Raw genomic sequence first — 21,376 nt, forward strand, 5'->3', positions numbered from 1 at the left:
GGTCATACATTTGGCAGGAGGTTAGGAAGTGCAGCTCAGTTTCCACCTCATTTTGTGGGCAGTGTGCACATAGCCTGTCTTCTCTTGAGAGCCAGGTCTGCCTACGGCGGCCTTTCTCAATAGCAAGGCTATGCTCACTGAGTCTGTATATAGTCAAAGCTTTCCTTAAATTTGGGTCAGTCACAGTGGTCAGGCATTCTAGTTTGCTCTGTTTTTTTGTTAATTCTTTCCAATGTGTCAAGTAATTATCTTTTTGTTTTCTCATGATTTGGTTGGGTCTAATTGTGTTGCTGCCCCGGGGCTCTGTGGGGTCTGTTTGTGTTTGTGAACAGAGCCCCAGGACCAGCTTACTTAGGGGACTCTTCCAGGTTCATCTCTCTGTAGGTGATGGCTTTGTTATGGAAGGTTTGGGAATCGCTTCCTTTTAGGTGGTTGTAGAATTCAACGGCTCTTTTCTGGATTTTGATAATTAGCGGGTATAGGCCTAATTCTTCTCTGCATGCATTATTTGGTGTTGTACGCTGAGGATATTTTTGCAGAATTATGCATGCAGAGTCTCAATTTGGTGTTTGTCCCATTTTGTGAATTCTTGGTTGGTGAGCGGACCCCAGACCTCAGAACCATAAAGAGCAATGGGTTCTATAACTGATTCAAGTATTTTTAGCCAGATCCTAATTGGTATGTCAAATTTTATGTTCCTTTTGATGGCATAGAAGGCCCTTCTTGCCTTGTCTCTCAGATCGTTCACAGCTTTGTGGAAGTTACCTGTGGTGCTGATGTTTAGGCCGAGGTATGTATAGTTTTTTGTGTGCTCTAGGGCAACGGTGTCTAGATGGAATTTGTATTTGTGGTCCTGGCAACTAGACCTTTTTTGGAACACCATTATTTTTGTCTTGCTGAGATTTACTGTCAGGGCCCAGGTCTGACAGAATCTGTGCAGAAGATCTAGGTGCTGCTGTAGGCCCTCCTTGGTTGGTGACAGAAGCACCAGATCATCAGCAAACAGTAGACATGTGACTTCAGATTCTAGTAGGGTGAGGCCGGGTGCTGCAGACTGTTCTAGTGCCCTCGCCAATTTGTTGATATAAACTACCGTTCAAAAGTTTGGTGTCACTTAGAAATGTCCTTGTTTTCCATGAAAACATACACGAAATGAGTTTGAATAGGAAATATAGCAAAATGTATAGGAAATGTTGTCATTGACAAGGTTAGAAATAATGATTTTTGATTTAAATAATAATTGTGTCCTTCAAACTTTGCTTTCGTGAAAGAATCCTCCATTTGCAGCAATTACAGCCTTGCAGACCTTTGGCATTCTAGTTGTCAATTTGTTGAGGTAATCTGAAGAGATGTCACCCCATGCTTCCTGAAGCACCTCCCACAAGTTGGATTGGCTTGATGGGCAATTCTTACGTACCATACGGTCAAGCTGCTCCCACAACAGCTCAATAGGGTTGAGATCCGGTGACTGTGCTGGCCACTCCATTATAGACAGAATACCAGCTGACTGCTTCTTCCCTAAATAGTTATTGCATAGTTTGGAGCTGTGCTTTGTTTCATTGTCCTGTTGAAGGAGGACATTGGCTCCAATCAAGTGCTGTCCACAGGGTATGGCATGGCGTTGCAAAATGGAGTGATAGCCTTCCTTCTTCAAGATCCCTTTTACCCTGTACAAATCTCCCACTTTACCACCACCAAAGCACCCCCAGACCATCACATTGCCTCCGCAATGCTTGACAGATGGCATCAAGCACTCCTCCAGCATCTTTTCATTTGGTCTGCGTCTCACAAATGTTCTTCTTTGTAATCCAAACACCTCAAACTACGATTCGTCTGTCCATAACACTTTTTTCCAATCTTCCTCTGTCCAGTGTCTGTGTTCTTTTGCCCATCTTAATATTTTCTTTTTATTGGCCAGTCTGAGATATGGCTTTTCCTTTGCAACTCTGCCTAGCAGGTCAGCATCCCGGAGTCGCCTCTTCACTGTTGACGTTGAGACTGGTGTTTTGCGGGTACTATTTAATGAAGCTGCCAGTTGAGGACCTGTGTGGCGTCTGTTTCTCAAACTAGACACTAATGTATTTGTCCTCTTGCTCAGTTGTGCGCCGGGGCCTCCCACTCCTCTTTCTATTCTGGTAAGGCCAGTTTGCGCTGTTCTGTGAAGGGAGAAGTACACAGCGTTGTACGAGATCTTCAGTTTCTTGGCAATTTCTCGCATGGAATAGCCTTCATTTCTCAGAACAAGTATAGACTGACGAGTTTCAGAAGAAAGTTATTTGTTTCTGGCCATTTTGAGCCTGAAATCAAACCCACAATTGCTGATGCTCCAGATACTCAACTAGTCTCAAGAAGGCCAGTTTTATTGCTTCTTTAATCAGCCAACAGTTTTCAGCTGTGCTAACATAATTGCAAAAGGGTTTTCTAATTATCAATTAGCCTTTTAAAATGATAAACTTGGATTAGCAAACACAACGTGCCATTGTAACACATGACTGATGGTTGCTGATAATGGGCCTCTGTACGCCTATGTAGATATTCCATTAAAAATCAGCCGTTTCCAGCTACAATAGCCATTTACGACATTAACAATGTCTACACTGTATTTCCGATGAATTTGATGTTATTTTAATGGACAAAAGAAATAGCTTTTCTTTCGAAAACAAGGACATTTCTAAGTGACCCCAAACTTTTGAACGGTAGTGTACAGTCGTGGTCGTGGTCAAAAGTTTTGAGAATGACACAAATATTAATTTTCACAAGTCTGCTGCCTCAGTTTTTATGATGGCAATTTGCATATACTCCAGAATATTATGAAGAGTGATCAGATAAATTGCAATTAATTAAAGTCCCTCTTTGCCATGAAAATGAACTTAATCCCCCCAAAAAACATTTCCACTGCATTTCAGCCCTGCCACAAAAGGACCAGCTGACATCATGTCAGTGATTCTCTCGTTAACACAGGTGAGAGTGTTGACAAGGACAAGGCTGGAGATCACTCTGTCATGCTGATTGAGTTAGAATAACAGGCTGGAAGCTTTAAAAGGAGGGTGGTGCTTGAAATCATTGTTCTTCCTCTGTTAACCATGGTTACCTGCAAGGAAACACGTGCCATCATCATTGCTTTGCACAAAAAGGGCTTCACAGGCTAGGATATTGCTGCTAGTAAGATTGCACCTAAATCAACCATTTATCGGATCATCAAGAACTTCAAGGAGAGAGGTTCAATTGTTGTGAAGAAGGCTTCAGGGCGCCCAAGAAGGTCCAGCAAGCACCAGGACCGTCTCCTAAAGTTGATTCAGCTGTGGGATCGGGGCACCACCAGTGCAGAGCTTGCTCAGGAATGGCAGCAGGCAGGTGTGAGTGCATCTGCACGCACAGTGAGGCAAAGACTTTTGGAGGATGGCCTGGTGTCAAGAAGGGCAGCGAGGAAGCCACTTCTCTCCAGGGAAAAAACTTCAGGGACAGACTGATATTCTGCAAAAGGTACAGGGATTGGACTGCTGAGGACTGGGGTAAAGTAATTTTCTCTGATGAATCCCCTTTCCGATTGTTTGGGGCATCCAGAAAAAAGCTTGTCCGGAGAAGACAAGGTGAGTGCTACCATCAGTCCTGTGTCATGCCAACAGTAAAGCATCCTGAGACCATTCATGTGTGGGGTTGCTTCTCATCCAAGGGAGTGGGCTCACTCACAATTTTGCTTAAGAACACAGCCATGAATAAAGAATGGTACCAACACATCCTCCGAGAGCAACTTCTCCCAACCATCCAAGAACAGTTTGGTGACGAACAATGTCTTTTCCAGCATGATGGAGCACCTCGCCATAAGGCAAAAGTGATATCTAAGTGGCTCGGGGAACAAAACATCGACATTTTGGGTCCATGGCCAGGAAACTCCCCAGACCTTAATCCCATTGAGAACTTGTGGTCAATCCTCAAGAGGCGGGTGGACAATCAAAAACCAACCAATTCTGACAAACTCCAAGCATTGATTACGCAAGAATGGGCTGCCATCAGTCAGGATGTGGCCCAGAAGTTAATTGACAGCATGCCAGGGCAGATTGTAGAGGTCTTGAAAAAGAAGGGTCAACACTGCAAATATTGACTCTTTGCAAAAACTTAATGTAATTGTCAATAAAAGCCTTTGACACTTATGGAATGCTTGTAATTATACATTAGTATACCATAGTAACATCTGACAAAAATATCTAAAAACACTGAAGCAGCAAACTTTGTGAAGACCAATACTTGTGTCATTCTCAAAACTTTTGACCACGACTGTATATGTTGAAGAGGGTGGGGCTTAAACTGCATCCCTGTCTCACCCCACGGCCCTGTGGAAAGAAATGTGTGTGTTTTTTGCCAATTTTTACCGCATACTTGTTGTGTACATGGATTCTATAATGTTGTATGTTTTTCCCCCAACACCACTTTCCATCAATTTCTATAGCAGACCCTCATGCCAAATTGAGTAAAACGTTTTTTTGAAATCAACAAAGCATGAGAAGACTTTGCCTTTGTTTTGGTTTGTTTGTTTGTCAATTAGGGTGTGCAGGGTGAATATGTGGTCTGTCATACAGTAATTTGGTAAAAAGCCAATTTGACATATGCTCAGTACTTTGTTTTCAATGAGGAAATGAACTAGTCTGCTGTTAATGATAATGCAGAGGATTTTCCCAAGGTTGCTGTTGACGCATATTCCACTATAGTTATTGGGGGCAAATTTGTCTCCACTTTTGTGGATTGGGGTGATCAGTCCTTGGTTCCAAATATTGGGGAAAATGCCAGAGCCAAGTATGATGTTAGAGTTTAAGCCAATTGGAATTTGTGGTCTTTATATTTTATCATTTCATTGAGGATACCATCAACACCACAGGCCTTTTTGGGTTGGAGGGTTTATATATTGTCCTGTAGTTCATTCAATGTAATTGGAGAATCCAGTGGGTTCTGGTAGTCTTTAATAGTTGATTCTAATATTTGTATTTGATCATGTATATTTTTTTGCTGTTTGTTCTTTGTTATAGGGCCAAAAAGATTGGAGAAGTGGTTTACCCATACATCTCCGTTTTGGATAGATAACTCTTCGTGTTGTTGTTTGTTTAGTGTTTTCCAATTTTCCCAGAAGTGGTTAGAGTCTATGGATTCTTCAATTACATTGAGCTGATTTCTGACGTGCTGTTCCTTCTTTTTCCGTAGTGTATTTCTGTATTGTTGTAGTTATTCACCATAGTGAAGGCGAAGGCTCAAGTTTTCTTTCAAACCATTTGTCATTGTTGTTAATTTTCTTAGGATTTCTGTTTGAAATGTTTAGATATGATAGGGAAGCTGAGAGGTCAAATATACTGTTTAGGTTTTCTACTGCAGGAGTTGTGACCCGTTTTTGTTGGTTATGTTGTCGTAGTTGTGTCTAGGGGGGCATATTTGGGAGGGAATGCTGTCACCTCCAGGTAGGTGTTTGTCCCCCTGTGTGCTGAGGGTGTCAGGTTCTTGTCCAGTTCTGGCATTTAGGTCGCCACAGACTAGTGTCCCTGGGCCTGGAAATGATTGATTTCCCCCTCCAGGATGGAGAAACTGTCTTCATTAAAGTATGGGGATTCTAGTGGGGGGATATAGGTAGCACACAGGAGGAAATTTTTCTCTGTTGAGATCATTTCCTTTTGAATTTCTAGCCAAATGTAAAATGTTCCTGTTTTGATTAATTTAATAGAGTGAGTTAGGTCAGCTCTATACCAAATTAGCATACCCCCTGAGTCCCTTCCCTGTTTCAAATCAAATCAAATCAAATTTTATTGGTCACATGCGCCGAATACAACAGGTGCAGACATTACAGTGAAATGCTTACTTACAGCCCTTAACCAACAGTGCATTTATTTTAAAGAAAAAAGTAAGAATAAAACAACAACAAAAAAGTGTTGAGAAAAAAAGAGCAGAAGTAAAAAATAAAGTGACAGTAGGGAGGCTATATATACAATAGAATAAAGTGACAGTAGGGAGGCTATATATACAGGGGGGTACCGTTGCATAGTCAATGTGCGGGGGCACCGGCCAGTTGAGGCAGTTGAGGCAATATGTACATGTGGGTAGAATTAAAGTGACTATGCATAAATACTTAACAGAGTAGCAGCAGCGTAAAAAGGATGGGGTGGGGGGGCAGTGCAAATAGTCCGGGTAGCCATGATTAGCTGTTCAGGAGTCTTATGGCTTGGGGGTAGAAGCTGTTGAGAAGTCTTTTGGACCTAGACTTGGCGCTCCGGTACCGCTTGCCGTGCGGTAGCAGAGAGAACAGTCTATGACTAGGGTGACTGGAGTCTTTGACAATTTTGAGGGCCTTCCTCTGACACCGCCTGGTATAGAGGTCCTGGATGGCAGGGAGCTTTGCCCCAGTGATGTACTGGGCCGTACGCACTACCCTCTGTAGTGCCTTGCGGTCAGAGGCCAAGCAGTTGCCATACCAGGCGGTGATGCAACCAGTCAGGATGCTCTCGATGGTGCAGCTGTAGAATTTTTTGAGGATCTGAGGACCCATGCCAAATCTTTTTAGTCTCCTGAGGGGGAATAGGCTTTGTCGTGCCCTCTTCACGACTGTCTTGGTGTGTTTGGACCATGATAGTTCGTTGGTGATGTGGACACCAAGGAACTTGAAGCTCTCAACCTGTTCCACTACAGCCCCGTCGATGAGAATGGGGGCGTGCTCAGTCCTCTTTTTTTTCCTGTAGTCCACAATCATCTCCTTTGTCTTGGTCACGTTGAGGGAGAACCTGGTAGTTTGGTGGATGGGACTACCAGCTCTCTGTAACCTAGAGGTCAACCAGTGGGTCCATCTCCTCTATACCATGTTTCTTTTAGGATGACAATGTCTGTATTTCTGATTTATTTGGTGAAGTCCAGGTTCCTGCTCTTTAGGCCAAAGACAGATGACCTCAGGCCTTGGATATTCCAGGGTGAGATAGTGAAGCCTTTGTGTTCCATAAAGTGTCCAATGTTGTTAGTCGTGTGGTTTGGCCTCCCTCTCTCTGCCTCCCTCTCTGCCTCCCTCTCTCTGCCTCCCTCTCCTCCCTCCCTCTCTGCCTCCCTCTCTGCCTCCCTCTCCTCCCTCTCTCCTCCCTCCCTCTCTCCTCCCTCCCTCTCTCTGTCTCTCCTCCCTCCCTCTCTCTGTCTCTCCTCTCCTCCCTCCCTCTCTCTGTCTCTCCTCCCTCCCTCTCTCTGTCTCTCCTCTCCTCCCTCTCTCTGTCTCTCCTCTCCTCCCTCCCTCTGTCTCTCCTCCCTCCCTCCCTCTCTCTCCTCCCTCCACCCTCTCCTCTCCTCCTTCCCTCCCTCTCCTCTCCTCCCTCTTGTCTCTCCTCTCCTCCCTCCTGCTATCTCTCCTTTCCTCCCTCTTTTTTCCCTCCTCCCCCTCTCTGCCTCTCCTCTCTCCTCTCTTCCTTCTTCTCTCCTCTCCTCCCTCCCTCCCTCTCTCTCCTCCCTCCACCCTCTCCTCCCTCCACCCTCTCCTCTCCTGCTTCCCTCTGTCTCTCCTCTCCTCCCTCCCTCCCTCCCTCCCTCCCTCCTCTCCTCCCTCTGTCTCTCCTCCCTCTGTCTCTCCTCCCTCCACCCTCTCCTCTCCTCCCTCCGTCTCTCCTCCCTCCACCCTCTCCTCCCTCCCTCCCTCTCCTCTCTCTCTCTGTCTCTCCTCTCCTCTCCTCCCTCCCTCCCTCCCTCCCTCCTCTCCTCCCTCTGTCTCTCCTCCCTCTCCTCCCTCTGTCTCTCCTCCCTCCACCCTCTCCTCTCCTCCCTCCCTCCCTCCCTCTCCTCTCCTCTCCTCCCTCCCTCCCTCCCTCTCCTCTCCTCCCTCTCTCTCCTCCCTCCACCCTCTCCTCTCCTCCTTCCCTCCCTCTCCTCTCCTCCCTCTCTCTCCTCCCTCCACCCTCTCCTCTCCTCCTTCCCTCCCTCTCCTCTCCTCTCTCTGTCTCTCCTCCCTCCCTCCCTCCCTCTGTCTCTCCTCCCTCCCTCCCTCCCTCTGTCTCTCCTCCCTCCCTCCCTCCCTCCCTCCCTCCCTCCCTCCCTCCCTCCCTCCCTCCCTCTGTCTCTCCTCCCTCTCTCTCCTCCCTCCACCCTCTCCTCTCCTCCTTCCCTCCCTCTCCTCTCCTCTCTCTGTCTCTCCTCTCCTCCCTCTCTCTGTCTCTCCTCCCTCCCTCCCTCCCTCTCTCTCCTCCCTCCACCCTCTCTCCTCCCTCCACCCTCTCCTCTCCTCCTTCCCTCCCTCTCCTCTCCTTCCTCTTGTCTCTCCTCTCCTCCCTCCTGCTATCTCTCCTTTCCTCCCTCTTTGTTCCCTCCTCCCCCTCTCTGCCTCTCCTCTCTCCTCTCTTCCTTCTTCTCTCCTCTCCTCCCTCCCTCCCTCTCTCTCCTCCCTCCACCCTCTCCTCCCTCCACCCTCTCCTCTCCTCCTTCCCTCCTCTCCTCCTTCCCTCTGTCTCTCCTCTCCTCCCTCCCGCCCTCCCTCCCTCCCTCCCTCCCTCCCTCCCTCCCTCCCTCCCTCCCTCCCTCCCTCCCTCCCTCCCTCCCTCCCTCCCTCCCTCCCTCCCTCCCTCCCTCCTCTCCTCCCTCTTTCTCTCCTCCCTCCCTCTTTCTCCCTCCCTCCCTCTCTCTGCCTCCCTCTCTCTGTCTCTCCTCCCTCCCTCCCTCTGTCTCTCCTCCTCTCCTCTCTCCTCCTCCCTCTCTCCTCTCCTCCCTGTCTCTCCTCCTCCTCTCCTCCTCCTCTCCTCTCTCCTCTCTCTCTCCTCTCCTCCCTGTCTCTCCTCCTCCTCTCCTCTCTCCTCCCTCTCTCTCCTCTCCTCCCTGTCTCTCCTCCTTCTCTCCTCTCTCCTCCCTCTCTCTCCTCTCCTCCCTGTCTCTCCTCCTTCTCTCCTCTCTCCTCCCTCTCTCTCCTCTCCTCCCTGTCTCTCTAAGTGGACGGGTCACTATTGTCTAGACATGTACACATGTTCATGAAATACAATAGATGACCATAATCTTCCCCAGAGACACCTGACTTGATGGGTCATGTAATCATCTGGTGAAGTGGGGTCTTTTGTTTAGACTTGTAGCCAAACAATGAACCGACATAATCCCAAACCATACTACTACAAATACAAACATTGTCATAGCTGTAGTATTAATCTGCAGGTAGCTAACGCTAACCAACTACAGTGGGGGAAAAAAGTATTTAGTCAGCCACCAATTGTGCAAGTTCTCCCACTTAAAAAGATGAGAGAGGCCTGTAATTTTCATCATAGGTACACGTCAACTATGACAGACAAATTGAGGGAAAAAAATCCAGAAAATCACATTGTAGGATTTTTTATTAATGTATTTGCAAATTATGGTGGAAAATAAGTATTTGGTCAACAACAAAAGTTTCTCAATACTTTGTTATATACCCTTTGTTGGCAATGACACAGATCAAACGTTTTCTGTAAGTCTTCACAAGGTTTTCACACACTGTTGCTGGTATTTTGGTCCATTCCTCCATGCAGATCTCCTCTAGAGCAGTGATGTTTTGGGGCTGTCGCTGGGCATCACGGACTTTCAACTCCCTCCAAAGATTTTCTATGGGGTTGAGATCTGGAGACTGGCTAGGCCACTCCAGGACCTTGAAATGCTTCTTACGAAGCCACTCCTTCGTTGCCCGGGCGGTGTGTTTAGGATCATTGTCATGCTGAAAGACCCAGCCACGTTTCATCTTCAATGCCCTTGCTGATGGAAGGAGGTTTTCACTCAAAATCTCACGATACATGGCCCCATTCATTCTTTCCTTTACACGGATCAGTCGTCCTGGTCCCTTTGCAGAAAAACAGCCCCAAAGCATGATGTTTCCACCCCCATGCTTCACAGTAGGTATGGTGTTCTTTGGATGCAACTCAGAATTCTTTGTCCTCCAAACACGACGAGTTGAGTTTTTACCAAAAAGTTATATTTTGGTTTCATCTGACCATATGACATTCTCCCAATCCTCTTCTGGATCATCCAAATGCACTCTAGCAAACTTCAGACGGGCCTGGACATGTACTGGCTTAAGCAGGGGGACACGTCTGGCACTGCAGGATTTGAGTCCCTGGCGGCGTAGTGTGTTACTGATGGTAGGCTTTGTTACTTTGGTCCCAGCTCTCTGCAGGTCATTCACTAGGTCCCCCCGTGTGGTTCTGGGATTTTTGCTCACCGTTCTTGTGATCATTTTGACCACACGGGGTGAGATCTTGCGTGGAGCCCCAGATCGAGGGAGATTATCAGTGGTCTTGTATGTCTTCCATTTCCTAATAATTGCTCCCACAGTTGATTTCTTCAAACCAAGCTGCTTACCTATTGCAGATTCAGTCTTCCCAGCCTGGTGCAGGTCTACAATTTTGTTTCTGGTGTCCTTTGACAGCTCTTTGGTCTTGGCCAGAGTGGTGTTTGGAGTGTGACTGTTTGAGGTTGTGGACAGGTGTCTTTTATACTGATAACAAGTTCAAACAGGTGCCATTAATACAGGTAACGAGTGGAGGACAGAGGAGCCTCTTAAAGAAGAAGTTACAGGTCTGTGAGAGCCAGAAATCTTGCTTGTTTGTAGGTGACCAAATACTTATTTTCCACCATAATTTGCAAATAAATTCATAAAAAATCCTACAATGTGATTATCTGGAGAAAAAAAATCTCAATTTGTCTGTCATAGTTGACGTGTACCTATGATTAAAATTACAGGCCTCTCTCATCTTTTTAAGTGGGATAACTTGCACAATTGGTGGCTAACTAAATACTTTTTTTCCCCACTGTACACCTAGTGTGAAGGAGTGATGTGGGACATACACCTAGTGTGAAGGAGTGACACTTAGTTTCCTGAAAGTCACATTTAGTTACTTTTATCATGTTTATCTTTACTTTTTTTGTACATAAAGTTACTATGAAGTTACTATGAGGTTACTATGAAGTTACTATGAGGTTACTATGAAGTTACTATGAAGTTACTATGAAGTTACTATGAAGTTACTATGAGGTTACTATGAAGTTACTATGAGGTTACTATGAAGTTACTATGAAGTTACTATGAGGTTACTATGAGGTTACTATGAAGTTACTATGAAGTTACTATGAGGTTACTATGAAGTTACTATGAAGTTACTATGAGGTTACTATGAAGTTACTATGAAGTTACTATGAAATTACTATGAGGTTACTATTGTTACTATGAGGTTACTATGAAGTTACTATGAAGTTACTATGAGGTTACTATGAGGTTACTATGAAGTTACTATGAGGTTACTATGAAGTTACTATGAGGTTACTATGAGGTTACTATGAGGTTACTATGAAGTTACTATGAGGTTACTATGAAGTTACTATGAAGTTACTATGATGTTACTATGAAGTTACTATGAAGTTAATATGAGGTTACTATGAAGTTACTATGAGGTTACTATGAGGTTACTATGAAGTTACTATGAAGTTACTATGAAGTTACTATTATGTTACTATGAAGTTACTATGAAGTTAATATGAGGTTACTATGAGGTTACTATGAGGTTACTATGAGGTTACTATGAAGTTACTATGAGGTTACTATGAAGTTACTATGAGGTTACTATGAAGTTACTATGAAGTTACTATGAGGTTACTATGAGGTTACTATGAGGTTACTACACCAGTTGTATTCGGCACATGTGACAAATACAATTTGATTTGATTTAGACCTCTTTCTGGTTCTGCTTTAATTCAGAACCTTTCAAGGTTACAATTTAGTTCTCTATTCAATAGGGAATTTAGTATTTCATATCATCCAGGCATAATGTGGTCAGTGAGAAAGGGCAACCGGGATGTTTTAATAGTGTATTTAATAAGTGACTGTTTCTGTTCCAGCTGAGACCATTTGCAACGTCCTGGACTTCAAGAGAGATGCAGGACTGTGGCACGGGGTTCTCACTGTGAGTACACTCATTATACATAGACAGTGGTACAAAGTACTTCAGTAAAAACACTAATGTACTACTTAAGTAGTTTTTTGGGGTATCTGTACTTTACTTCACTATTTATATTTTTGACTACTTTTACATTCCCAAAGAAAATCATGTACTTTTTACTCCATACATTTTCCCTGACACCCAAAAGTACTCGTTACATTTCGAATGCTTAGCAGGACAGGAAAATTGTCAAATTCACACACTTATCAAGAGAACATCCCTGGTCATCCCTACTGCCTCTGATCTGGCGGAGTAACTAAACACAAATGCTTCATTTGTAAAGGTGTCTTAAGTGTTGGAGTGTGCTGCTGGCTATCCGTAAATTAAAAAACAAGAAAATGGTGCCGTCTGGTTTGCTTAATATAAGAAATGATTTATACTCGTACTTTTACTTGTGATACTTAAGTATATTTTACATTTTTTACATTATTTTAGCAATTACATTTACTTTTGATCGTTAAGTATATTTTAAACCAAATACACTACCGTTCAAAAGTTTGGGATCACTTAGAAATGTCCTTGTTTTCAAAAGAAAAGCTATTTTTTTGTCCATTAAAATAACATAAAATTGATCCGAAATACAGTTTAGACATTGTTAATGTTGTAAATGGCTATTGTAGCTGGAAACGGCAGATGTTTAATGTAATATCTACATAGGCGTACAGAGGCCCATTATCAGCAACCATCAGTCCTGTGTTCCAATGGCACGTTGTGTTTGCTAATCCAAGTTTATCATTTTAAAAGGCTAATTGATCATTAGAAAACCCCTTTGCAATTATGTTAGCACAGCTGAAAACGGTTGGCTGATTAAAGAAGCAATAAAACTGGCCTTCTTGAGACTAGTTGAGTATCTGGAGCATCAGCAATTGTGGGTTCAATTACAGGCTCAAAATGTTCAGAAACAAAGAACTTTCCTCTGAAACTCATCAGTCTATTCTTGTTCTGAGAAATGAAGGCTATTCCATGCGAGAAATTGCCAAGAAACTGAAGATCTCGTACAACGCGGTGTACTACTCCCTTCACAGAACAGCGTAAACTGGCTCTAACCAGAATAGAAAGAGGAGTGGGAGGCCCCGGTTCACAACTGAGCAAGAGGACAAATACATTAGTGTGTCTAGTTTGAGAAATAGACGCCTCACAGGTCCTCAACTGGCTGCTTCATTAAATAGTACCCGCAAAACACCAGTCTCAACGTCAACAGTGAAGAGGCGACTCCGGGATGCTGACCTTCTAGGCAGAGTTGCAAAGAAAAAGCCATATCTCAGACTGACCAATAAAAAGAAAAGATTAAGATGCGCAAATAACACAGACACTGGACAGAGGAAGATTGGAAAACAGTGTTAGTGTCCCCAAACTTTTGAACGGTAGTGTACTTTTAGACTTTTACTCAAGTAGTATTTTACTGGGTGTCTCACTTTTACTTGAGTCATTTTCTATTAAGGTATCGTTACTGTTACTCAAGTATGACTGTTGGGTACTTTTTCCACCACTGTACATAGACTACACACACACACACACCTGTGTTTGAAATGCTAGCAGGTACTGTTCAGACTAAACTGTGTGACATGACTTGTATTGTCAGTGTTCTCCTGGCATCGGGGACTTTAATCCAGGCAAACTTAAATCCATTGTACCAAATTTCTACCTATATGTCACAACCAGAGGGAAAAAAACTATACACCACCTTTACTCCACACACAGAGATGCATACAAAGCTCTCCCTCACCCTCCATTTGCTCTCCGTAGCAAATGTGAGCAAGACTTTTAAACAGGTCAACATTCACAAGACCGCAGGGCCAGACGGAATACCAGGACGTGTACTCCGAGCATGTGCTGATCAACTGGCAAATGTCTTCACTGACATTTTCAACCTCTCCCTGACCGAGACTGTAATACCTACATGTTTCAAGCAGACCACCATAGTCCCTGTGCCCAAGGACACTAAGGTAACCTGCCTAAATGACTACCGACCCGTAGCACTGACGTCTGTAGCCATGAAGTGCTTTGAAAGGCTGGTCATGGCTCACATCAACACCATCATCCCGGAAACCCTAGACCCACTCCAATTCGCATACCGCCCTAACAGATCCACAGATGACGCAATCTCAATCGCACTCCACACTGCCGTTTCCCACCTATAAAAAATGAACACCTACGTGAGAATGCTATTCATTGACTACAGCTCAGCGTTCAACACCATAGTGCCCTCAAAGCTCATCACTAAGCTAAGGATCCTGGGACTAAACACCTCCCTCTGCAACTGGATCCTGGACTTCCTGACGGGCTGCCCCCAGGTGGTAAGGGTAGGTAACAACACATCTGCCACGCTGATCCTCAACACGGGGGCCCCTTAGGGGTGCGTGCTCAGTCCCCTCCTGTACTCCCTGTTCACCCATGACTGCATGGCCAGGCACGACTCCAACACCATCATTAAGTTTGCCGATAACACAACAGTGGTAGGCCTGATCACCGACAACGACGAGACAGCCTATAGGGAGGAGGTCAGAGACCTGGCCGTGTGGTGCCAGGACAACAACCACTCCCTCAACGTGACCAAGACAAAGGAGATGATGGTGGACTACAGCAAAAGGAGGGCTGAACACGCCCCCATTAACATCGAAGGGGCTGTAGTGGAGCGGGTCAAAAGTTTCAAGTTCCTTGGTGTCCACATCACCAACAAACTATCATGGTCCAAACACACCAAGACAGTCGTGAAGAGGGCACGACAACACCTTTTCCCCCTCTGGAGACTCAAAAGATTTGACATTGGTCCCCAGATCCTCAAAAAGTTATACAGCTGCACCATCGAGAGCATCCTGACTGGTTGCATCACCGCCTGGTATGGCAACTGCTTGGCCTCCGACCACAAGGCACTACAGAGGGTAGTGCGTACGGCCCAGTACATCACTGGGGCCAAGCTTCCTGCCATCCAGGACCTCTATACCAGGCGGTGTCAGAGGAAGGCCCTAAAAATTGTCAAAGACTCCATTCACCCTAGTCATAGACTGTTCTCTCTGCTACCGCATGGCAAGCGGTACCGGAGCGCCAAGTCTAGGTCCAAAAGGCTCCTTAACAGCTTCTACCCCCAAGCCATAACATTTTACATTTTAGTCATTTAGCAGACGCTCTTATCCAGAGCGACTTACAGGAGCAATTAGGGTTAAGTGCCTTGCTTAAGGGCACATCAACACATTTTTCACCTAGTCGGCTCGGGGATTAGAACCAGCGACCTTTCGGTTACTGGCACAACGCTCTTACCCACTACGCTACCTGCCGCCCATAAGACTGTTGAACAATTCATCAAATGGCCACCCGGAATATTTGCATTGTTTTTACACTGCTGCTCCTCGCTGTTTATTATCTATGCATAGTAACTTTACCCCTACCTACATGTACAAATTACCTCGTCTAACCTGTACCCCCGCACATTGACTCGGTACCGGTACCCCCTGTATATAGCCTCGTTATTACCTCGTCTAACCTGTACCCCCACACATTGACTCGGTACCGGTACCCCCTGTATATTTTTTACTTTATTTTATTTAGTAAATATTTTCTTAACTCTATTTCTTGAACTGCATTGTTGGTTAAGGGCTTGTAAGTAAGCATTTCACGGTAAGGTCTACACCTGTTGTATTCGGCGCATGTTACAAATAAAATGTGATTTGATTTGATCGTGTGTCATGGACACTGCTGAGAATAACCAGGTAAATACTGTCCTACTGTCTAACCCTAACCCTAACCCACTGCTGAGAATAACCAGGTAAATACTGTCCTACTGTCCCTGTGTTGCTGCTGCTTGGCAGAGTGTGATGACCAGAATGCACGTGATCAGCATCCCTTACTCCCTGATGAAGGTCAACCCTCTCTCCTGGATTCAGAAGGTTCACACTTACAAAGGTGAGAAGGGGTCAAGGTTCACACTAACAAAGGTGAAGAGGGGTCAAGGTTCACTTTAACAAAGGTGAGGAGGGGTCAAGGTTCACACTTATGAAGGTGAGGAGGGGTCAAGGTTCACACTTACGAAGGTGAGGAGGGGTCAAGGTTCACATTAACAAAGGTGAGAAGGGGTCAAGGTTCACACTAACAAAGGTGAGAAGGTGTCAATGTTCACACTAACAAAGGTGAGGAGGGGTCAAGGTTCACACTTACAAAGGTGAGGAGGGGTCAAGGTTCACATTAACGAAGGTGAGAAGGGGTCAAGGTTCACACTAACAAAGGTGAGGAGGGGTCAAGGTTCACACTTACAAAGGTGAGGAGGGTTCAAGGTTCACATTAACAAAGGTGAGGAGGGGTCAAGGTTCACACTAACAAAGGTGAGGAGGGGTCAAGGTTCACATTAACAAAGGTGAGAAGGTGTCAAGGTTCACACTAACAAAGGTGAGGAGGGGTCAAGGTTCACACTAACAAAGGTGAGGAGGGGTCAAGGTTCACACTAACAAAGGTGAGGAGGGGTCAAGGTTCACACTTACAAAGGTGAGGAGGGGTCAAGGTTCACACTTACAAAGGTGAGGAGGGGTCAAGGTTCACATTAACAAAGGTGAGGAGGGGTCAAGGTTCACACTAACAAAGGTGAGGAGGGGTCAAGGTTCACACTAACAAAGGTGAGGAGGGGTCAAGGTTCACACTAACAAAGGTGAGGAGGGGTCAAGGTTCACACTAACAAAGGTGAGGAGGGGTCAAGGTTCACACTAACAAAGGTGAGGAGGGGTCAAGGTTCACACTAACAAAGGTGAGGAGGGGTCAAGGTTCACACTAACAAAGGTGAGGAGGGGTCAAGGTTCACACTAACAAAGGTGAGGAGGGGTCAAGGTTCACACTAACAAAGGTGAGGAGGGGTCAAGGTTCACACTTACAAAGGTGAGGAGGGTTCAAGGTTCACATTAACAAAGGTGAGAAGGTGTCAAGGTTCACACTAACAAAGGTGAGGAGGGGTCAAGGTTCACACTAACAAAGGTGAGGAGGGGTCAAGGTTCACATTAACAAAGGTGAGGAGGGGTCAAGGTTCACACTAACAAAGGTGAGGAGGGGTCAAGGTTCACACTAACAAAGGTGAGGAGGGGTCAAGGTTCACACTAACAAAGGTGAGGAGGGGTCAAGGTTCACACTAACAAAGGTGAGGAGGGGTCAAGGTTCACACTTACAAAGGTGAGGAGGGTTCAAGGTTCACATTAACAAAGGTGAGAAGGTGTCAAGGTTCACACTAACAAAGGTGAGGAGGGGTCAAGGTTCACACTTACAAAGGTGAGGAGGGGTCAAGGTTCACACTAACAAAGGTGAGGAGGGGTCAAGGTTCACACTAACAAAGGTGAGGAGGGGTCAAGGTTCACACTAACAAAGGTGAGGAGGGGTCAAGGTTCACACTAACAAAGGTGAGGAGGGGTCAAGGTTCACACTAACAAAGGTGAGGAGGGGTCAAGGTTCACACTTACAAAGGTGAGGAGGGGTCAAGGTTCACATTAACAAAGGTGAGGAGGGGTCAAGGTTCACACTAACAAAGGTGAGGAGGTGTCAAGGTTCACACTAACAAAGGTGAGGAGGGGTCAAGGTTCACACTAACAAAGGTGAGGAGGGGTCAAGGTTCACACTAAAAAGGTGAGGAGGGGTCAAGGTTCACACTAACAAAGGTGAGGAGGGGTCAAGGTTCACACTAACAAAGGTGAGGAGGGGTCAAGGTTCACACTAACAAAGGTGAGGAGGGGTCAAGGTTCACACTAACAAAGGTGAGGAGGGGTCAAGGTTCACACTAACAAAGGTGAGGAGGGGTCAAGGTTCACACTAACAAAGGTGAGGAGGGGTCAAGGTTCACACTAACAAAGGTGAGGAGGGGTCAAGGTTCACACTAACAAAGGTGAGGAGGGGGTCAAGGTTCACACTAACAAAGGTGAGGAGGGGTCAAGGTTCACATTAACAAAGGTGAGGAGGGGTCAAGGTTCACACTAACAAAGGTGAGGAGGGGTCAAGGTTCACACTAACAAAGGTGAGGAGGGGTCAAGGTTCACACTAACAAAGGTGAGGAGGGGTCAAGGTTCACATTAACAAAGGTGAGGAGGGGTCAAGGTTCACACTAACAAAGGTGAGGAGGGGTCAAGGTTCACATTAACAAAGGGGTCCTTCCACCAGTCAGGTTGTGGCCCGGTCCCAAATAGTGCCTTATCCGCTATATAGTGCACTACCCATGTCCAGTGCCCATAGGGAATAGGGTGCCATTTATCATGTGGTCTTAGTCCATCTCAAACAGCCCTTATGTTCTTTGACCTGGTGATGTTTGTGATCTGGTGTGTGTGTGTGTGTGTGTGTGTGTGTGTGTGTGTGTGTGTGTGTTCTGGTCTGTGTGTGTGTGTGTGTGTGTGTGTGTGTTTGTGTGTGTGTGTGTGTGTGTTCTGGTCAGTGAGTGAGTCTTCTCTTATTTGCTCTCCTGCTGTGTGAGGCTGGCTGTGATTGGCTAAACACTGTGTGACTCTGTCTCTGTTCTGTGAAGCGCGGGTAGCTGTGGTGAAGTCCAGGGACATGCACTGGTCCCTGTTGGCCCAGAGAGACCAGAGAGACGTCAGCCTGAGTTCTCTAAGGATGCTCCTAGTCACGGATGGAGCTAACCCCTGTAAGTCTTAACACTATAACATACACTCTACACAATACATACTGCCAATACATACTGCCAATACATACTGCCAATACATACTGCCAATACATAATGCCAATACATACTGCCAATACATACTGCCAATACATACTGCCAATACATACTGCCAATACATACTGCCACTGAGCTCTTTAAGTCTTAACACTATAACATACACTGTTGTTAAAACATACTATATCACAAAGACTCATACTAGAGCAAAACCACTCTTACAGTTTCCACGCTTTAGGACTGATCTAATGTTGTGTGTGTGAGAGCAGGGTCGATATCCTCGTGTGATGCCTTCCTGAACGTGTTCCAGGCACGAGGGCTACGTCCTGAAGTCATCTGTCCTTGTGCCAGTTCTGCTGAGGGCATGACTGTCGCCATCCGAAGGTAGAAGCATGCTACTGCACTAGGCTATATTAACACCAATACACACTCACACGGACAGTGCTGCCGCTCCCAAAACAAAGGCTGCGTTTGCAGCATCAGCAAAAACACAAAAAGACTTCCTTCTTATTGTGTCTGATCCACAGCTAGTGACCAGGTACACTGCCTTCAGAAATTATTCATACCCATTGACTTATTCCACATTTTGTTGTTACAACCTGAATTCAAAATTGATTAAATACAATAACCTTTAATGACAAAGTAAAAACATGTTTTTAGAAATTTTTGCTAATATATTGAAAATGAAATACAGAAATATCTCATTTACATAAGTATTCACACCTCTGATTTCACCAGGAGGCCAATGGTGACTTTAAAACAGTTGCAGAGTTTAATGGCTGTGATAGGAGAAAACTGAGGATGGATCAACAACATTGTAGCTACTCCACAATACTAACCTAAAGGACAGAGTGAAAAGAAGGAAGCTTTGCAACAAGTCACTAAAGTAATACTGCAACAACAACAAAAATATCCTGAATACAAAGTGTTATGTTTGGGGCCAATCCAATACAATACATCACTGAGTACCACTCTCCATATTTTCAAGCATAGTGGTGGCTGCATCATGTTATCGGTATGCTTGTAATCTTTAAGGACTGGGGAGTTTTTTAGGATAAAAAATAAACAGAATGGAGCTAAGCACAGGCAGAATCCTGGAGGAAAACCTGGTTCAGTCTGCTGTCCACCAGACACTGGGAGACTAGAGGAAACCCTGGTTCAGTCTGCTTTCCACCAGACACTGGGAGACTAGAGGAAACCCTGGTTCAGTCTGCTGTCCACCAGACACTGGGAGACTAGAGGAAACCCTGGTTCAGTCTGCTGTCCACCAGACACTGGGAGACTAGAGGAAACCCTGGTTCAGTCTGCTGTCCACCAGACACTGGGAGACTAGAGGAAACCCTGGTTCAGTCTGCTTACCACCAGACACTGGGAGACTAGAGGAAACCCTGGTTCAGTCTGCTGTCCACCAGACACTGGGAGACTAGAGGAAACCCTGGTTCAGTCTGCTGTCCACCAGACACTGGGAGACTAGAGGAAACCCTGGTTCAGTCTGCTGTCCACCAGACACTGGGAGACTAGAGGAAACCCTGGTTCAGTCTGCTGTCCACCAGACACTGGGAGACTAGAGGAAACCCTGGTTCAGTCTGCTGTCCACCAGACACTGGGAGACTAGAGGAAACCCTGGTTCAGTCTGCTGTCCACCAGACACTGGGAGACTAGAGGAAACCCTGGTTCAGTCTGCTGTCCACCAGACACTGGGAGACTAGAGGAAACCCTGGTCCTGTCTGCTGTCCACCAGACACTGGGAGACTAGAGGAAACCCTGGTTCAGTCTGCTGTCCACCAGACACTGGGAGACTAGAGGAAACCCTGGTTCAGTCTGCTGTCCACCAGACACTGGGAGACTAGAGGAAACCCTGGTTCAGTCTGCTGTCCACCAGACACTGGGAGACTAGAGGAAACCCTGGTTCAGTCTGCTGTCCACCAGACACTGGGAGACTAGAGGAAACCCTGGTTCAGTCTGCTGTCCACCAGACACTGGGAGACTAGAGGAAACCCTGGTTCAGTCTGCTGTCCACCAGACACTGGGAGACTAGAGGAAACCCTGGTTCAGTCTGCTTTCCACCAGACACTGGGAGACTAGAGGAAACCCTGGTTCAGTCTGCTGTCCACCAGACACTGGGAGACTAGAGGAAACCCTGGTTCAGTCTGCTGTCCACCAGACACTGGGAGACAAATTCACCTTTCAGCAGGACAATAATCTAAAACACAAGGCCAAATCTACACTGGAGTTGCTTACCAAGATGACAGTGAATGTTCCTGAGTGGCCTAGTTACAGTTTTGACTTAAATCGGCTTGAAAATCTAGGGCAAGACCTGAACATGGTTCTCTAGCAATGATCAACAACCAATCTGAAAGAGCTTGAAGAATTTGAAAAGAATAATGGGCAAATGTTGCACAAACCAGGTGTGGAAAGCTCTTAGAGACTCACCCAGAAAGACTCACAGCTGTAATCGCCGCCAAAGTATTGATGAGATATTTCTGTATTTCATTTTCAATACATTTGCAAAAAGTTCTAAAAACATGTTTTCATTTTGTCATTACGGGGAACGGTGTGTAGACGGGGGAGGGAAACAGACGGGGGAGGGAAACAGACGGGGGAGGGAAACAGACGGGGGAGGGAAACAGACGGGGGAGGGAAACAGACGGGGGAGGGAAACAGACGGGGGAGGGAAACAGACGGGGGAGGGAAACAGACGGGGGAGGAAAACAGACGGGGGAGGAAAACAGACGGGGGAGGAAAACAGACGGGGGAGGGAAACAGACGGGGGAGGGAAACAGACGGGGGAGGGAAA

General features: G+C 45.8%; 1 protein-coding gene across 1 annotated transcript in view; it reads left to right on the forward strand.

The window, feature by feature from the left end:
- The window catches only part of LOC311115117 (disco-interacting protein 2 homolog A-like), a gene marked incomplete at both ends in the record, with an annotated part of 89,323 nt that overhangs the window by 4,906 nt on the left and 63,041 nt on the right, over positions 1 to 21,376 (forward strand). The window contains 4 exons of the mRNA XM_084190324.1: positions 11,845 to 11,909; positions 15,752 to 15,845; positions 18,427 to 18,546; positions 18,849 to 18,963. Of these exons, the coding sequence (XP_084046450.1) occupies positions 11,845 to 11,909; positions 15,752 to 15,845; positions 18,427 to 18,546; positions 18,849 to 18,963 (394 nt within the window). The remainder of the gene's footprint in view (positions 1 to 11,844; positions 11,910 to 15,751; positions 15,846 to 18,426; positions 18,547 to 18,848; positions 18,964 to 21,376) is intronic.

Source organism: Coregonus lavaretus, assembly GCF_964263955.1.
Source record: "Coregonus lavaretus genome assembly, contig: HAP1_SCAFFOLD_2089, whole genome shotgun sequence".
Classification (NCBI taxonomy): Eukaryota; Metazoa; Chordata; class Actinopteri; order Salmoniformes; family Salmonidae; genus Coregonus; species Coregonus lavaretus.